This window comes from Ptychodera flava, chromosome 5 (assembly GCF_041260155.1).
Source record: "Ptychodera flava strain L36383 chromosome 5, AS_Pfla_20210202, whole genome shotgun sequence".
NCBI classification, from domain to species: domain Eukaryota; kingdom Metazoa; phylum Hemichordata; class Enteropneusta; family Ptychoderidae; genus Ptychodera; species Ptychodera flava.
The window spans coordinates 7,586,688-7,606,647 of record NC_091932.1 but is presented as its reverse complement, the minus strand read 5'-3'; the positions used below and the strand labels follow the sequence as shown (position 1 = coordinate 7,606,647).

The 19,960-nt window shown below is 36.8% G+C and overlaps 1 protein-coding gene across 1 annotated transcript in view; it reads right to left on the bottom strand.

The window, feature by feature from the left end:
* LOC139132897 (E3 ubiquitin-protein ligase UBR5-like) overlaps window positions 1–18,757 on the bottom strand; it is a 62,342-nt gene extending 43,585 nt beyond the window's left edge. Inside the window, 16 exon segments of the mRNA XM_070699252.1 lie at window positions 1,494–1,627; window positions 2,135–2,405; window positions 2,761–2,875; window positions 3,481–3,638; window positions 4,214–4,324; window positions 4,802–4,921; window positions 5,745–5,788; window positions 5,791–5,952; window positions 7,716–7,859; window positions 9,012–9,108; window positions 9,721–9,958; window positions 10,529–10,648; window positions 11,384–11,460; window positions 12,268–12,346; window positions 17,016–17,060; window positions 18,560–18,757. Coding sequence (XP_070555353.1) covers window positions 1,494–1,627; window positions 2,135–2,405; window positions 2,761–2,875; window positions 3,481–3,638; window positions 4,214–4,324; window positions 4,802–4,921; window positions 5,745–5,788; window positions 5,791–5,952; window positions 7,716–7,859; window positions 9,012–9,108; window positions 9,721–9,958; window positions 10,529–10,648; window positions 11,384–11,460; window positions 12,268–12,346; window positions 17,016–17,060; window positions 18,560–18,621 — 1,977 coding nt within the window. The 5' untranslated portion in view covers window positions 18,622–18,757.
* Window positions 18,758–19,960: the final 1,203 nt, after the last annotated feature.

The following is a 19,960-nucleotide window of genomic DNA, read 5'->3' as shown; positions in this document are numbered from 1 at the left end:
CCTATAAAACATTAGTTGTACATTGATGCTGTATGCTACATGTGATTTACAAAGAACAATCAAGAAAGAATGTAAGAAGAGATATAAGAACTTAGCTACTTTTGCCAAATTTGCCGACGTAAATACATGATGGCAGTACAGCTAACCAGTGTTCGCGCTACCGCCGCCAGACGGCAAAAATGGCGAATTGATTCACTCATTGGCGACTCAGACGGTCAGAACAATCGCCAGACTGGCGACTCAAAATTTGTACGTTCGGTCACTTTGTTCTACGATGTTCTGTTGCATTGCGGTGTTTTGTTTTACTTCTTGGGAAGTCTTCCGCCATAGTACTATCTACTCATCTAAGTATAAGCCCTGCCACTGTTTTCAGAGTATAATTGGTCGTACAAGTTGGTAAAATTACTTTTCAGATAAAGAAGCTTAATGGGACATCGAAGTTCCCGTGATAGTATCGTGAGCAAAATGGCACGTATACCCAATACATGTACTTGTGCCCCTCCGAAATGTCCCCCGTTACCTAAATAGAATAGTCCCACTCTAGTTACGTCCGCCATTGTTCACGTTCACGCTGTCCTGTTTTCCCGGGAGGTTGTCATAGTCCAAGTCTAAACATGCAATTTCAGTTGTTTTCAGCGATCATCCTTTCATCTGTGAAGAGCGGTTTTACCGGTGACCATTCAATTTTCACTGCTATGCTGTTGTTTTAACAAGACACGGACCGTTTGATCTTGGAAAGTAGAGTTGCTTTTACGTGCAGCCAATGCACATGCCAGTTCACGGGTTCACACCATGCTCTTGAACGTGAATGGCAGCACACATGATGTCTTTGTTTCACGTTTATATTTTATCTCAAGGTATGATTCAAGCTGAAATGTCACCAAAATGTCACTTCTATATCGAGGGATTTTGCAAACCAGTTTGATTTAAAACAGCTTTGTAAAACACTGTTTACTTAGCTTGGAAATTGTTACTGAGTTTTGCTGTCTTTTGGCCATGCACGGACGTGTATCAATATCAGTGTTATCATGGCATGCCATGCCACGTTCATGAAGATCTTGAGGATGTTACTCTTTTCTGTATTTTTTTGTACTTCACAATTTCTTTGGATGACGTTTGAAAGTTCAAGTGGTGTTCAATAGTCATGCATGAGTTTTGATACGAAGCATTCTTTTTATTGAACTATTAAAGCAGCAGTGAGGATACATATGATGATGAGAAAGTGGCAGACCTGAAATATTTGGTTATCATTACTCTTGAGTATTTAATGATATCACCTTTGACCCTTCGAGATGAATGTGTGTGACCCTTGACCTCACCTCTCAAAAGAAAAATCTGGCTACTTGTGTTCACACTGTATTAGCCAAAAAGGCTAATCAGCTTGAGTAGCCAGAGCAAACCCTGCATACCACTTACCTAAATAACTTTCAACCAGAGTTTTCTTTAGTACACTATAGTATCAAGTGAGTAAACAGCAGCACACCATTACTAACCTTGAGAACTTTGCCAATGGGGGCGTTTTTCACATCTTCTACAAAAATAACATCTTTCAGTGGCCAGGATTCTTCATCTGATTTCTCAGTAACTTCTTTGACTGGTGAGGGCGCTGATCTCTTACCACCCCTCCCTGACAGAAACAGCCAAAGAAAGGCACAGATTATTTCAATTGTCACCCAGTAAAAGCTGTCAATTGATTTACAGAGACTGAAGTTGGGAAGGGTTACAGTATACAGTGATTACTTGTAAATAGAGATGAAATATCACTAAATTCAGAAGCAGGCAAATGAAGTGTGCAAGGTTCAGAACCAGTAATGTTTGCAGTTTTGGACAAGCATTTGCACAAGTCAAATGGTGAGAGGCCTAAAAAATAATAAATTGTAGCTGTAGGGTAACGAATGAACACCGGACCACCTTGTAAGGTTGTAGGACTGTTAGCTTGACCCTGATATAGTCCTTTGGACTATAAATACTGAATGGAATTTGTCTTCATGATAAGATATGGCCAACAATGTCAACCCATCTTATGCTAAAATTGGGTAATGTTTTTCTCACTTATGTTAGCACACGCTTTGCAAATAATTAAATTGCAATGATCAATGAAAGTTCAGAAAATGATTTTTTTTTCAGAACTTACTAAGAGATGATGCACTTGAGACTATTGATACATCACTACATGTAGATGCTGGTGATGGTGGTGGACCCATCTCAGTTTTCACTTCATTCTTGTTCTCTGGTTTGGTCTCTGGTTTCTTTTCCTCTGTCTTCTCATTGGAGCGGATTTTAAACCGGCACACTTCAGAGAGGTTCCACGCAGATTCCTGCAGTTCCCCAACCTTTGGTGTCCCTCCTACCACAGTGAAACCAAGGGCTCCGGAATGGAACAATGGTTTGCTGACCAGACACACCTAGGGAACAAAACGTTGATGATCTCATGACAATTTTCTCCCCATTTCCTTGTAGAGAGGTCCACATTTGCCATTGAAAACAATAGGTTTCTACCAAACCATGGCAATGGAAGGGGTTCAAGGTTTGAGGGGTATATAGATAATACAATGTACAATAGTAAGTCCTACTGGTTTGCTAATTTGCTTTGTTGTTTGGCTATTAAGATGTACATCAAATGTTATCAAAACAAGAGGTGACACTCTTAAAAACTCCACCACAGAAATATTTAGAGCTAGCTCTTAAAATCCGTTGCAGCTTAGTGTTTCAAAAATAATTAAATGTTGAGAGACAGCATCTTGTACAGCATAAACCTACCTGTGTTCCAGCAGTGATGTGAACTTTACTGTTTGCTGTCTTAGGCTTCCTAGAAGATGCTTTGCTTCGTGTCTTCTCCAGCAGTTTCTTCCTTTGAATAAATGGCATCACTCCCCTGTTTACAAAAAATATCAATATTGGAATGACACAAACCTCTTCACTGAGTTTAGCTGTCTTTCCTCTTTATAAAGATACCACTCATTCGTGTTTCTATGATTGCAAAGAGCATTATGGTGAGACCTAATCAGCTAAATAAATGTGACAGAGTTCAATAATTCTATTGATACTAAAACCCTTACTTTGTACTTCATAGGAAATTTATCCACTATACACATGCATACTTCAATAGGGTGTAGGATATTCATGAAGTATGTGAATGCATACTTAAGACAGAACGTAGCACTAAGACGCATTTTGAAAGGATCTAAATCTTAAAATTCTGCACTAGCCGACACCTTGAGGGGACTCATTTCAATACCTGTAGATAGAGTGCCCTAAATCCTACAACATTATTAAGTTTTTCAGTCAATTTTGGAATTTTCTTGAGCCAGCCCTACATCAATGCATGCATGTGTAAATGAACTTACTTGAATCTGTGAAACATCAGAGGTTCATCATAACATGAATGTCACACTAGGAACACATATTTTGTCAACTTTGGAAACTGTTCATTGTGTTATATCAGACCTAGTTCAGACATGGGTTAACAGACTTACTTACCACCAGTAAAGTGCTCCAGATTCTAGCCTAGCACATGTGTACAATGAACAATTGTACAGTGCTACTATCTTGTCTTGTTGGAACTCCGGGAACTGCTGAGCTGGTTGTTCCAGTTTACCAGCAATGGCTGATAGGCTTTCATCAACCCATGTGGCTACCTACAGAATACAGATTTTGGAATATTGTTGTTACAAGACAGAATCTACGGACTCAGTGTTACAGCTTTTTTATTCAAAATGACATTAAACCACATGATGAGAGTAAAAGAAGTGTGACAGCTGTATATCAAAGAGCAAAACATATACTCCAGATAATGTGAAATCAGACAAAAAGATGATTGGGTCTCTAAAGTGGGCGAGGTATTGTGGCTGATACATAATGTCATATCTTGCAAGTTTTGGTAGTTTGTAATCTGCAATACTAAACTTGGTAGCAAAAAGTTTGTTGGTTTAGTTAAATATCTAAATGTCAATACTACTGAAACATTATGAAAGGAAGTACACCTACAGAAGTGGGACGTGATCTGCAATGTGTTCTATGTATCTAGCTTATGTAATTGGTATATCAGTAAAGAATTGCCAGCACAGAATCGTAAGTTCAAAGGCCAAGAGGATTTTCATCTAAGTACATACTACCGGTATTGGGTATCAAACATAATAGAGATAGTGGAATAAATGTTAACATTTCATTTCCCGTAGCAAAGCTGATATACACTGATTGAAGCAATACTTACTTTACCAGACTCTGTCAGCACTGTTGCTCTCACATTGCAGGATGATATAAGTATTATCTTCTCATTGAGTAAATTCAATGCTGCTGCCTTCGGGTGATGTAAATTGGGATTCTGCTTGAGAAAAATCAAAATGATTACCGTTTATAGTGAATGTCTGTTACATGTGATGATATACAATGATGGCACACTAAACTACACAAGTACTACACTGAACATATTGGTCCATGTGAAACAAGGAAAACAACAAATCATAATTCGACGCTATCATATCAGAATTTAGACAAATTATTTGTTAGTTTATGCCAGTCTTTGTTCAAACATCAGGTATGGTACTGTGTTGTACATGTTGACTGCTATAAATGGAGAAATTAGTTTATGAAATGTAATAAGGTAGCTCTTGATTAGACTGTTATCATCTTATGAGTCTGTTGTTTTCTTTGGCAAAGCTGACCCTCTCTAAGAAACACAAGAGGTAAAAATATCTTAAACATGGTACTGATTCCTATGCACCACAAATCCACCGATTCACCAATGATAACATTTGTGGTGTTCCCTGATTCATGGCTTGAGACATCCTGTTGTACCTACCTCAGCATTCCTGTATGGCTCTGCCTCGGTCCACTTCCACTGATACAACTGACCAGTGACAGTTATGGCTGCTAGTTCACCATGTAGTGAAGCAATGTGCGAAAAACGCAGGTTTTCTCCCTGAAAACAACACAGGCAGGTTCATTATAGTACATACTGTACACATGACTAATGCTTCCAACCATTCACAACGAAGTATGATGAAAAGATATCTGTCAATCACTCCAGCAGTACAACATACCAATACCTATAACTAAGCCATGCTTACATGACAACATGACAAGGGAGCAATAGCTGTATAGCATTTGATATTTAATTATTTTTGTTCTTGAAAATCTGTATTTCGCTTGTTCTCCTAAAATCATGTTAAAGGTTTTGCCTTGCAAACGACTTACAATATGTATATCAAATATTACTGTTGACAAATTAATTCTAGTTTGATTGAGATGCCTTCACTAAAATCAGACAATGAATGTACAGACATAAATGGAAGTGTTGCCATGTTGATCAAAGTTAGAATTCCAACTACATTTTTGGAGTAGAACCGGTATCTTTGCAAACAGAATAAAAATAATGGAAAATGCATCAAAAGTAAGGGCTAATTAGTTTTAATGGTTCTACTCTAGAACAAGAAATAATCAATGTGTTGTACACACTCAATACACAAAAAGATCACATGATAGCAGTACAAACAAACTCATGTGTACAAGCACATACGGAAATGCACTTATTTCTATGCACATTTGCCCACATGGGTTTGTTTGTACCGCGGTCCATTTGAATTCCGGGTCTGACCTATTCATTACAAAGAGATTATTACATGGTCATCTACAGCAACATATTACTGAGGAGACTGTTATAAGAGGCCAGAAGACCATTGATGCATAAATTGAGATTGCATATCAGAAGATTGAGCTGACAAGACTTGAATACCATTCCTCACCTTATCATTCCACCATTCTGCTTCATCAGACAGATGTAACGGATTTGGGCAGGCTGGTTGGATTTCTTACCATCACAACTAGCACCATCCTGGCCACCTGACTTGCTACCACCGGGAGCATTGTCCCGTATTCCGGTATCCAGCCATCGTCTATCCCGAACACGGAAGACTGGATCTCGGTCCCTCTCACTGGAGTCTCTGTCTCTCTCTGTGGATAGGAGCAAAATAGGTACTGCTTTACAGCAGTTCCATAAACAACTCCGTTCAAATTATAAATATTGAACAATCTAATATTTGTGTCTAAATGTGGGCTAGTGTAAAATCTAGGAACAGCTGTTTGTTGATAAATTGTCAGAATAATTTCAATCATTTTATTTCTTTGTATTGAAAATTAAAAACACACCAACATAATTTTTTCTCTGATATAAAGGGGGCAATGGTAATGCTGGCTTTGTTATGACTATGAAATTTGATCTGCCAGACATACCAAACTTTTACCAATTATGAATGATGACAAACACAGAAAGATATGTCATTCTTTTGCAGACTACTGAATTGCAATACTTAAGATGATAGCTAAGTAACAGTCAATAATAATGTAGTTTACATTTTAATATCAAAATTCTGTTATGGGTACTTTACTGATTACCTCAACAAGAAATAACAACCTAAAAACTTGAATTTCTCGGACACTATCTATTCTAATCCATATTCACTGATAAAGACCTGGAAATTTGGAATTCATGTGGCATGAGTGACAATATTCTGATGTCGCTTGGTGTGGGATACTTGGTGATGTATATTTGGTAACGAACACACAAAATAAATACAGAGTCTTTTTGCAACTATGTAACAGTGCAGAGTCAACTCTATGTGTGCTTGACTGGAAATGCAAAGTCTGTCATTAACCCTTTCACTACTGTGCTTTGAACCAATCCCATTATTTTCTATGGTCAAGTTGGACCTCTAGAGAGGAAAATGGGGTGAAAGCGTCAATTAAGCAGAAAGCAAAGCATGAGTACGAATGAGTACCTACTATACCAAAATATCAGGAAACAGAATATACTATACTGGTACAATAGTGAATGACCATGTATGCAGCTGTAATGTCTCTCACAATAGAAATAATTCAGTGATGACTAAACTTTAGCATATTATTCAAACTAAGAAAGGCTATGTGTTTGTGTACTTACCAAACGTGAGAACTGCAGTAATTTATTCTGAATGGCATCACAGACTTGTGTGTGCAGGGCATTTGTATTCAGATGCAAAATTTGCAAATTTTTCTCTTTCATCTTTACCTTTCTGTTGGTTGTTTCTTTCAAAGTACACTATACTGTTAAAATACATATCTTTCTTGAAGCTCTAAGTTCGTTTTGCAAATTTTTCCTTTGCTTTGAAATTTGAGCAGCTAAATGTCTGTGAATTGAAGCTCTTGCCTGGCTTTATATCATAATGTGCTTGTTCTAAATTGAATAGAAGTGTGCATAGAGGTTTTTTCCTTCAAACATGATATTCAGAAATACATGATTGAAATTTGATCTATTTTTTCATTAAGAAGGAGAGAAGGATGAAAATAGTGCTTGGCTCTTTAAATGTGACCATTGGTGCAGGCAGGGAGCAAAGACATAAAGGATAGAAGCTTGCTTGGAAAGTATTGCCGAGTTCCTTCAAAACCATACACCATGCAATGTCTACTCTACTATGATTGATACAGCTCCGTGACTGAATAATACTGGGGTGCACTATGCCATACTATCATTCAACATGATCTTAGGGGGTATGCCTGAAGACGTCTAGCCCATACCTACGCATGTTACTTTTACAAAGTCCATACCATACTACTTGGTGATACCGACATTTTCTATTTACAATGAACAGGATGGAAACGTAGCTAGTTGATAGGAGCAAGGAGGCGCAAACTGAAAAGATTCATAGAAACGCTTCTCTCAAGGTAACAATAAGGCTCACCAGATCGTCCAAGTGACCCGCGACTGCTGGGTCGGTTTCTTGATCCATAGACAAACATATCTTCTGAAAACATTGCATCGGCGTCTATGATGACACTGGGATGGTCATTGTGAATACCGGCATCTAATAAGGACATTAAATCATCTACACAAAACCACAGACAGTAGATTATTTCCCATGTATCATTCATCCTCTCTGTTCAGGGATTATCCCATCCCTTACATCCCTTGCATACAAATATTTTAAATCTGAAATATTTCACATTAATCCCCTTGAGACATGTCTTTAGTTTAAATTTAGCTACTTGAAGCTGACATCTGTATTTGAGTTACACTAGGGTGGGGGCTTATACACGGATGTAATGCATTTTCTAAAATCCTCTGAAATCAGTAGGGGGGCTTATAAACGAGCAGGGGCTTATACTCGGACGAGTACGGTATTTGCACATGATGATGAAGATCTTCCTTGGTTCTGACACTTATCTGAATACAATAAATTACATTTCTTTTGGATTTGAAGTTGGGTCAAGACGTCCAAAGATAAAGCCTCAGTCACTGCTGATTGCTTGGATCATATCCAAAGCCAATGATAATAAAATTCTACTCTAAGTCTACAGTTACATTATTTAATTATACATTATGTAAGTTGAATGCTCAGCTTTTGCTACATGAAAATGAAATTGATAAGAGATATGATGATAATACTATATGATAAACATTACGATCTGAAAATACAGAATGAAATACAGGATGGTATGGTTGTGTACAAATAGGCAGTTGTATTCAACCTGTCTGGTCATATTATGCTTATAGAGATTTATTTAATTTTGCAGAAATCGACGAAAATTGCTAAATTATAAGCTATACAGCCATGAGCAAATTTTGGGAACTGAAAAAGAATTTTGATATGACTTTGGATTTAGAAATACTGCTAACAAGCAGAATTAATATTGCAGATCTATATGCTGTGATGCAAGACATATCTTTGAAGCTCTGCATGCACTTTCCTGATGATCCTTAGTGCCACTGCTCCAACAATTCTTGAAGAAACAACACAAATGTAACAATGTGATGTCTTTTGAGTACACTTGTATGTATTCTGGTCATTGACGCATTATGCCAAGTTATGTAGCAACAGCGCACTGCTTTAAAAAGTCCACATTGTAAACCATGCTATAAACTAATCACAGCCAACTGCAATGAATTAAAGAAATGCTAATTTTGCCAAATTACGCTGCAATACTTGAAACCTCTACTAAACATCTTTTTTAGAAGTTACTTGACATATTGAGCTTACCTCCACCTGACATGTAGCTTTCATTTTCATCATCATTATCACCATCTTCATCATCTCGGTTCAGAAGATTGTTCACTGCCATATTAACGTCAAGGTTCTGATACAAAACCATATTAAATATTGAAATTACAGAGTTTACACATCACCATACGTAATGCCTGTGTTAAAATTGCCAACTTGAAGGTATTAACACTAACTAAATATCTACATGACTATACCTGGAACGACAGACTATATATAACTAAAAGAATGTACAGTAACATGGCCAAGAATGACATGTATACAGAACATGCATTGATAAAGACAGTTGAGTGTAAAAATATTCATAGTATCGGGGGTATTTGAAAACAGAATCTCCTGAAGACAAGAAGCAAAATCTGTCAATCCATGGCATCAGTGTCCATGTTACCTGTCATTTATAAACTTTGAATTCTTGGTTTTTCATTCACATTATGAGTATCCTCTTCTGTTGTGACTACTGAATCATGGAGATGTGTCTTTGAAAGAATACATTCAACAGCATGTTTGTTTTGACTCCGAGACAAAAATTAGCTGTTTTAAATCTTTACATGCCCATGAGCTATAATATAATTAATGAGACACTCAACTGCACATGTGTCCCTTTATAAAAGTTTTACATCTTTTACTTTCTCATGCTTGCAAGGTTGTGATTGACAAACATGGAGAAATAGATAACTTGATAACTCACTGTTCTTTGTAATTCTCTGATAATAGCAGCTCTACTCTTTCCTTGCAGTACGCTTTGAGCCTGGGCAACCAGTTCTTCAGGAACCGCGGCGGTATGCACCGGTGGTCTGGTGCCAACTATCACACCTCCACGGCCTCTAGTTTGAGCACGCACACAGCGCCCTCTACTTCTAGGTGGTGCTCTGGAACTGCTGGCATTAGTGCGAGAAGTGCATGACCCACTTCCAGTCCCCCAACGCCTGATAACAGAGAAGATGGATCACTTAAATTGCATCAATGTATCTCTATCAATAAATACTAAAATCTACCTAAAATGTATTAGGCCTTAAGATTTGTGCAGTCATTTTGACAAACATATCAGATTAAGGCAAATTTCCATGGACCTACTTGTATACAACAGGACACACAAATTCCTTGGTCTGAGGTCACAGGTCTCTTCATTCAGCTTAGATCAGAGAATATTTAACAGATGTGTATCTGTGATTAAGCACGCCGAGTATGCACTTGAAATAAATAAAGCCTGAGTGATTTGCTTGTCTCTGAGTATTATTGAGAAAAGACTTCCATTTCAAATTTCTTTACATCTATACCTAAAATTGTGCAAATGTACTTGTAAATAAGCCACCTATCTTTACTTTTCAACCATGGAAAGCAATGTTCAATGCAAATGTACCACTGAAATACTGAAATGATCTACATGACCACTATATGCTGAACAACATATGAATCAAAGTATATGGTAATGTAATATGAATGCATGAGATGAGAGTCACTCACCATGAATATTGGACTCTGAAAGAGATACTCACCCAAGGGTTGGCCCTAGACCACCAGCTCCTTCAGAGCCTAGCATAAGCCATGGACTCTCACCACTACGTGAACTAGATCGCCATAACACGCGACTTGCATTGGCCCCTTTGCCTTTGGCACTGCAAGCATAAATTATGCCATGATTCAGATAAAATGAATATCCTAATGTATGATGCGTGGTCCAAATTTAAAAAAATAATTATGTTTTCTTTCAATGTAGAATTTTATCATCTATGCATTATAGGTTCTGCACGAGTGCCCTATACGATAAACTGCAAGTTCATTTACAGAAGAAAGTTTTCAATCATGCAAGCTGAGTTTATGCACTGTGTGATCAGACACAAATAACTTTTGAGTAATTCAAAAACTGACTCAGAGAGTTCAGAAATACTGAAAATCAAAGGGCACACTGCCCTTCACATAAATTTGATCTCATTGCAAATACGATGTAGCTACTTGAAGATAATCATCTGAATCATCATGGCTTGTTAACCAGCCCCTCAGTTTCCCTTAACCAGGAGTGAAATGACTACCGAAGCCCATGAAGTGTTGGCAACCATTTGAAAAGCTGATATATGTATGAATCATAGCACAAGCTCCTTTTAAGATCTGGTGGTTGGATTTTGATGACAAAATTGTGACATATTCTGTAAAAAAATAACTGTTACATAGTTGGATACCTGTAAAATTCTGTTTGCCCTTTACAGCTGTATCACTGTATACATGGAGCTCTGTGCAACAATGTGATGTGTTTCTAGGTGGCGGTTTCAAGAATGGAAATGAACATGACTGGCTTGTTTATGACATCCAAATGGCAGTCTCATTAGAAGAAGGATATTTATAACATACTATACCTTTTGTTGATATCAACTTTGCTGAGGTCAAGTTTATCTACAGTGATAGCATAGCCAACTCTGCATATCCGACCATCCTGTCAATAAATGATAGACTAAATCAATTACACGGTTGAGAATTAATATAAATGCATGAGGGAAGCAATACATCATGATATTCCACTACACTTTGTACTGGAGTCACAAAAACCAAGATTTGCTCTCAATGCATAGTTGAATCACCTGTATTTGTGTGAACTTGCAAGTACAATATGCTTGAAATACATGTAGGCATTGTGTGGAAATTTGACTACTTTTCTATCTCAGGTCACAAAAGCAAAGTCACCATTATTCATGAGCAAAATATGTTAAATTGGATGTTAGTATGTCACACTGTTCAATCAATGCAGCTCTAGCACATGTGCTACATGTATCTCATAAAGCTTTAGAAAAAAATCTTGGTGAATTTCCATCAATTTGGAATGGAGAAAACTAATCTTTACGTAAGTGTAGATACCTAAATTCACATTCAGTCTGAACTGTAATAAAAGATGGCATCTACTTTCTAAATGATTGGTAAAACCAGTAATTATTTACATGACTTTGTTGTCTGAAAATATTACATCCCGCCAAATGTAACACTTCACATGACCAGTGTTACAAAAACATAGAAAATCAAGGAATATTTAGTACATGGTAAATTCACTGAGAGATAAGTTGTCTTGAAAATGAATCATGCAGCATGTGTGTGTGTGAAAAATCTTATTCTGAACAGTCAATGTGGGCAGATTGCTATTAGCATACCTTTAGTTACTAGGATTGGGTTAAATAGACATGTAGCCAAGCAAGACACTTTGTCTGCTTTGGAACAATGACATGAGTAAGTTGAAGGGAACTCTACAAACCTCAAGCAGAAATGCAATATGATTTGGTCCAACAACAATCTCCTTGATGGTTTGGTTTTTCAAGGCAGGTATGGATGAACTGTAAAAGATAAATAATAAATAACAATGCAATAAATACCGATGATTCCATCTTACAATTGGATGGGGAGGACTGATATCAATTGACCTGTATTGTATGAGATGTAATAATAACTAAATATGTTAGTTACATGTAGACTGTACGAGAATCATATTTCCATTAGTAAGGGAGAAGATTTTATTTTTAAGGGGATCATTTATTTGTGTAAGCCTGTATCACTCGTGCAACAAAACTGTCATCACATACATTATACAGCAAGCAAAAATGAGTCTTTCCACAGTAAAGCGCAACATTTGACATTCCCAATTTTGGAGCTCTAGCTTTTTCAATGATAACAGCATTCACACAGAATGATATTACTTTTAGTAAGTACTACATATGAGATATATAAAAATAATATTAAAGCTGTATGTCCAGCTCAACAAAAATTATAGATTTTTATCTTTGTAAATATGGCCTCTATTTGCTCACCATTTTGTGACATTTTGTACCCCTGTTACATTAGGAAGGGATATTTACAATATTGATGCTATTTGAATTGATTTCAAATGCAAAGTAGTAATGTATTATAAGCAATTACGAACTAAATTTATTCTTGGAAAAAAAAACACTAGGGAAAGGGCCAAATATTATGCCAAAAATATTGGCAACGTACGTAACTATGTCTGTCCAACTCTATGCAAATTGATAATATGAGAACAATAAATATAATGAAGGCTGTGAGCTGCAACAAACCACTCATACATTTGACTAACAATGAAACCTTCCACTATGTATCATTCTTTATTCTGTCTTTATTGAAGCTTGGGTTCTCTTGCAGTTGAAAATATTTCTTGAGGGTGTCTGTCCATATGTTACGCGCGTTACCTCATTTCCAAAATCAAGATTTTAAAAAATTCTTTGGTATACATTGCTGAAATGTTGTCATTTGAGGGTGCCCTAAATTTCATGTATTATGGCACAATTGAATGTAAACCAATGGCCACCATTACTGAGAGCACCTGAATGGCAGGTGTCTGTCCTCCTTGTTACACGCGTTACGGGTGTTACGCGCGTGGAAGTAATTGTAGTTTAATTAAATACTGGATAGAATAATGTTAATTTGTTTTTTAGTGTGACAATTCTATCTGTATCAGAAAGTTACTGAAAGCTTTCTTTACAACTATTGATGCACCTCAGATGCCCATATCGTTTATGAAAAAATTGGACAGAACTGATGATGTCTGTCCAATGTTACATACGTTATCCCATAGACAATACAGGGGTCTTCCCTCTGTTGTCTATATGATTATCCACAGAGCCAATTTAAGAAAATTCACTTCATAATTCTGAGGTATTTAACTTCGTCATGATATAACATATACAAATCAATCAAGTACATTCATTCAGATTGGAAAACACACAATTTGTGTATAAAGCCAATCCAGTGTCTGTCCATGTTACATACGTTGCTAGTGGCCATAACATTACATCAGATATCCTCCTCTTCTGATAATATTTAAGATTAAAATATCTTCTGAAGTGTGTTTCTAGTTCTTGTAGACTATGGGTTTCTTTCAAACTTGGCACAGGGATGATAATGGCATACATGTGATCAAATACAATACAATGTCATGTCTGTCCATGTTACACGCGTTACTGTTGCCGCGACAATTTGCCCTCTTCCTTGAACAAAGAAATTATCTATCTTAAAAAAAATATTTTTAGATACACACCTGTAGTACTGTCCACCCACTCAACTTTTAGATTCAGATTAATGAATTTAATTTTTGACCTTATTGTCACAAAATGGTTGCACTTTACTGTGGAATGACTCAAATACATACAATATAGGTGTACTCCAGAACTTGACTCAGCTATAATTTAAAACAAACATACCAGAGGTTGCCAGGAATAGACAATTTTCTATGAAGGAATAATTATACATATTCATGATCCTTTCTTACAATGCAAAGAACCGTAATGCCAGAACCATGTTTATTCATGGGAATACTGACATACCTCTACGCACTGATACGGCTAAATATATTCAATGTGTGTAATACATATACATTATACAACAGCAACCGTATAATGTATGGTAGGAAAACAATTTTCTGCTTCAAGTACTTTAAAATCAAAGAGAAACAAAATGAACCCTCTTTGAGTTATGATAATGTTCAGATTGATTTCTAAATGTTACATGTATGGCCGAATACAAATTATGTGTGGGTGGAGTGTATTTCCTGTTGGAACACTGTGGGTCAGCATTCCCTTGTGAAAACAAAAAGGTTTTATTGCACTTTCCGTAACCAATGTGTAGAAATAAACACATTCTAAAAAGATGACTATTACTAGAATTTGTTAGGCTTTGCCTTTAGTCTACAGTTTTTGAAAATATCCATATTGGCTTACCGGCAATCAAAATTTCCATCATAAACAAACACTGAACCACCTGCTCTATGCTAAATGACAGCCATCAAACCACTGAATTAATACATCTATTTGATTTGTATTGAATTTCAAACCAGCATGGGATTTCAATCGTTGTTCAAGTAGCTGTACACTTTGAAAGCACTAATTGCAAATCTTATCACAGACAACAAAATATTCACTACTACTACATTCATCCCATCATAGACAGGCATTGCTAGAGAAATCATGGAATAATAACTCAAGATGTGACTGCCATAGGAGTAGAATTGGTACTTGAATTGCTTCCATATGTAGACCTGTGGTGAAGGGTCAATCAAAGCTTCAATGTTTCTGACATGCAGAGGGGTACTGAAGGGTTACGGGATTGGCATTTCTGTCCTACTCTACATCAGTGTTCGCGCTACCGCTCGCAGACGGCAAAATGGCGAATTGATTCACTCATTGGCGACTCAGACGGTCAGAACAATCGCCAGACTGGCGACTCAAAATTTGTACGTTCGATCACTTTGTTCTACGATGTTCTGTTGCATTGCGGTGTTTTGTTTTACTTCTTGGGAAGTCTTCCGCCATAGTACTATCGTACTCATCTAAGTATAAGCCCTGCCACTGTTTTCAGAGTATAATGGGTCGTACAAGTTGGTAAAATTACTTTTCAGATAAAAGAAGCTCATGGGACATCGAAGATCCCGTGATAGTATCGTGAGCAAAATGGCACGTATACCCAATACATGTACTTGTGCCCCTCCGAAATGTCCCCTGTTACCTAAATAGAATAGTCCCACTCTAGTTACGTCCGCCATTGTTCACGTTCACGCTGTCCTGTTTTCCCGGGAGGTTGTCATAGTCCAAGTCTAAACATGCAATTTCAGTTGTTTTCAGCGATCATCCTTTCATCTGTGAAGAGCGGTTTACCGGTGACCATTACAATTTTCACTGCTATGCTGTTGTTTTAACAAGACACGGACCGTTTGATATTGGAAATTAGAGTTGCTTTTACGTGCAGCCAATGCACATGCCAGTTCACGGGTTCACACCATGCTCTTGAACGTGAATGGCAGCACACATGATGTCTTTGTTCACGTTTATATTTTATCTCAAGGTATGATTCAAGCTGAAATGTCACCAAAATGTCACTTCTATATCGAGGGATTGTGCAAACCAGTTTGATTTAAAACAGCTTTGTAAAACACTGTTTACTTAGCTTGGAAATTGTTACTGAGTTTTGCTGTCTTTTGGCCATGCACGGACGTGTATCAATATCAGTGTGATCATGGCATGCCATGCCACGTTCATGAAGATCTTGAGGATGTTACTCTTTTCTGTATTTTTTTGTACTTCACAATTTCTTTGGATGACGTTTGAAAGTTCACAAGTGGTGTTCAATAGTCATGCATGAGTTTTGATACGAAGCATTCTTTTTATTGAACTATTAAAGCAGCAGTGAGGATACATATGATGATGAGAAAGTGGCAGACCCCAAATATTTGGTTATCATTACTCTTGAGTATTTAATGATATCACCTTTGACCCTTCGAGATGAATGTGTGTGACCCTTGACCTCACCTCTCAAAAGAAAAATCTGGCTACTTGTGTTCACACTGTATTAGCCAAAAAGGCTAATCAGCTTGAGTAGCCAGAGCAAACCCTGTACATCTCTTGTTTGATAATTGATTCAATGGCTGTCAAATTTAGGAAGAGCTTATTTTCTAAATATGTTACCTCACCATTTTGGACAATAGCTCAAAAAATTCAAATAGACCCACTCAAAATAATAATTACAAGCTGACAAGAGAAATTCAAATGTCCTGACTTTTTTCTACTTTCACAACAAAACATACCAACTAAACTTCTGATCAGCAGAGACAGAGCATAATGGTAAACAGATGGCTGTATTTAATATCAAAACAGCAAGACTTATCCATATCAATACAGTCATCCCATTTTTCATTTTTATGTATATAGATTATGATTCAGTGAATAGCTATGAATTATCAGGCTGGTTTCCCATCCCCCTTCTACCCAGCAAATGTTCTCTTTAACTCACACAATTCTAATCCATGTAATAAGTTCTCTTTGATATATATATACATATACCTTATGTGAGCTAAAAAGCAACATTCTAACTTATGTATATACATTGTCTGACCATGAAATTTATAAATTTGTATCAGTATTTGATTTACATTTTAAAATTATAGTTCTCTGGGTATCAACTATTAAACTGGACACTTCAGATGACAAAAAGAGTACGTACCTTGTGATTCCTTGCCTGTTTATCTTCTCAGCCACTTCTCGGAGTCTGCATGGAAAAGGAATTCATTTTGTGAATTTTGATTTATGGACTAAGTGATCACAGAAGATGTGGTGTGTCATTTAAATTATATATATATATACATATAAATATATATATATATATATATATATATATATATATATATATATATATATATATATATATATATATATATATATATATATATATATATATATAACTTGCTGTGTACAGTTAAAAATACTGGGTAAATACAAAAAGCGATGTCAAAATATCTGACCAACTCATTGACCACCTACGTTTAAAATCTTCAAGTCATTTATGTAGATGTTACGAAGAGATAAGTTGAACAATCTAATTTGTCATAAAACAAATTTGCTATCACAAGGGTTTCTAGTTGAGTGGGATTACTTATGTTTGGTCAATTTGTAATGTCCTGTGTGCTAGGATTTTGCTGGAGATGACCTGAAATTATTGCGAGTTTACAATTCAAGATCTAAGTCCCAAAAATCTTGAATAGTGGCATTGACACCAGACGCTACAAGTTGTTGATGATATTGTGTTGATGTTGTTGATGTTGTTGTGGATACACAATCCCAAACACTGAAAAAAATTGGTGAAATTTAGTCTCTGCAACCTACAATACCGTTTGATCAATCACTAGGAATAACCATTTCAGTAACTTTTCTGGTTAAATCTTGCGCATGGTGCAGTGTAGAATGTTAATATCACTGTTCTTGCCATCAGCATTATTTGAAAGAAATCCAGAGAACATCACGCATCACAGGTAACACTGAAATTAGACTTTTCTCTGTAATTCATCTGAGACCTAATCTAATTTGAGCACTGCCAGCACGATTTTTATGATCAACATGGCAACATGCTAATTATCTATTATCAGCTACTGTGTCGTGTTTCACGATCATAGTTGCCATCAACGGCATTTGAGAGAACAAAACGGATCAAAAGTAACACTGACACTAGACTTTTCTCAGTGACTCATCTAAAACATCTAATCTCATTTAAGCACTGACGACACGATTTCTATCATCCGCATGGTAACATAATTATCAGCTTCTGAGTTCTGTTCGCCAGGAATGTAGTCAATGCCATTCACAGAGTTCATTATTTGCGAAATATTTCGCCACTACATGAAAGCATGGCTTATCATTCTATGTGCATTGATCGAGGTTCAACGGAATATGTTAAACTGGAAAATTACACATTCTGTGCCTGACAGCAGTCTGCATTAATCTTTCAACTTTCAGTTAAATGAAATTGACGCCATACACAACAATGAGGTCGCCATATTGGGAAAATTCTCGAGAATTTGGCCACAAGCACGTTTTCATGTGACATCTTCAGCAGGACCATCGCCTACGCTTCAATTCTACCAGTCTAGGTTTTAGTAGTGTGGAACGACACAAGTCAGGCTCTTTGTGACGTTAGACTCCGTTCTTGTAACGTTTTCTTCAACAGCTGATGTAAGCGTTATCGTCGAGGAGCATGCATGGACAGAAACTCACCTATCGTTCAACTGGTCTTCAGTTCCCGGGAGCGGATGAATAACAAAGTGAATCGATGTCATGATGTCTCCAATATGCAGAAATAGCAAAATTTGTTTTTTCTGCCTCTTTTTCTACACGAAACAACCGCAAAATCAAAGAGATTTTAGGGCGAGCTTTGTCGGCGACGCCATCTTGAATTTAGCTACCGAGCAGAAGAACGCGTGTTTTAATTGGCTGGTCTGCAGTCTCCCGGAGCTATCTGGAAAGTTTTGCCTGATTGGTCCGGAGTTTATTTCCGTCTAAAAATCTTCTTAGTCGCGGGATAGTTCCGAATTCATCAAAGACTCTCGAGTTTTCGAAGAACTATGATTTCATTTAGTTATATAGTCAAAAAGGAATATTTTTTCATCTCGTTAAATAAATTATATCATTCATGAAGTTTTGACTTCTCTGTCGTCAAGAAGTTTTTGATGCATCGGTTTAGCATATTTCGCTATTACAGAACGAAAGATTCTTGTTTTTGTTTAATTGTCAATTATTGGCACAGAAAAGTGAAGAGTCAGGTTCTGTAACCATTGCGAGTTTGACAGATGAGAACCTAGCATGTCGGGCTGAGAAAATGGAAACTAACAATTGTTCTCTTCATAAATTTCTAGAAACAGAACCTGAACCAACAGTGGTTACAGGGAATGTTTGCGTCAAAGCAAAAACTGCGTGTACATGTATGCAGATTAAAACACTGCTTGAACCAGAAGAACATCTTTCCACATTATCCAATTGTTTACCTGCTTGCGACACTCTGTGCTTCCATTAGCCGTAGAGCTAGAGCAATTAGACCTAGGGATACGAATCTTAACAGAGATATTTTGTAAAGTATGCCGGAGTGAACGTATAGAGGATGAATATCACTTTCTTTGAGAATGTTCATTTTTGAAAATTTATTTCGCGCACTATATCTTGATGCACCTCACATCATAGCTGCAACATTTGAATTATACGATGTAGATTATGACAGACATGTTTTAACTTTCATCAATCACCATCGTACCCTGGATACAGTGTTACATTTGTTGTATTGGTATACCATACGACCTTTGAGCGCAGTTCCGACGACTGTATCCCTTTAAAAGACAAGGCAATTTTCATTGAATCTTAAAGCTAATCTTCTGACATGGGTGTATCAATGAGAATCATTGATTTAAAAAGGTCAGAAACTTGTGCAACTGTGTCAAAATTGCGATAAAATCGGGGGATGGGTTTTTGGTTTTTTGTTTGTTTGTTTGTTTTTTTTTCAATTTTAAGCTCTCTGGGATAAAGAACTGCCGATCAAACCTTTGGAGAATACTGAAGGACGTGACTCCTTCATTTACATCCACGTTGACTTCAAATTCCATGGTGTTTCGTGATGATGTTTCCATT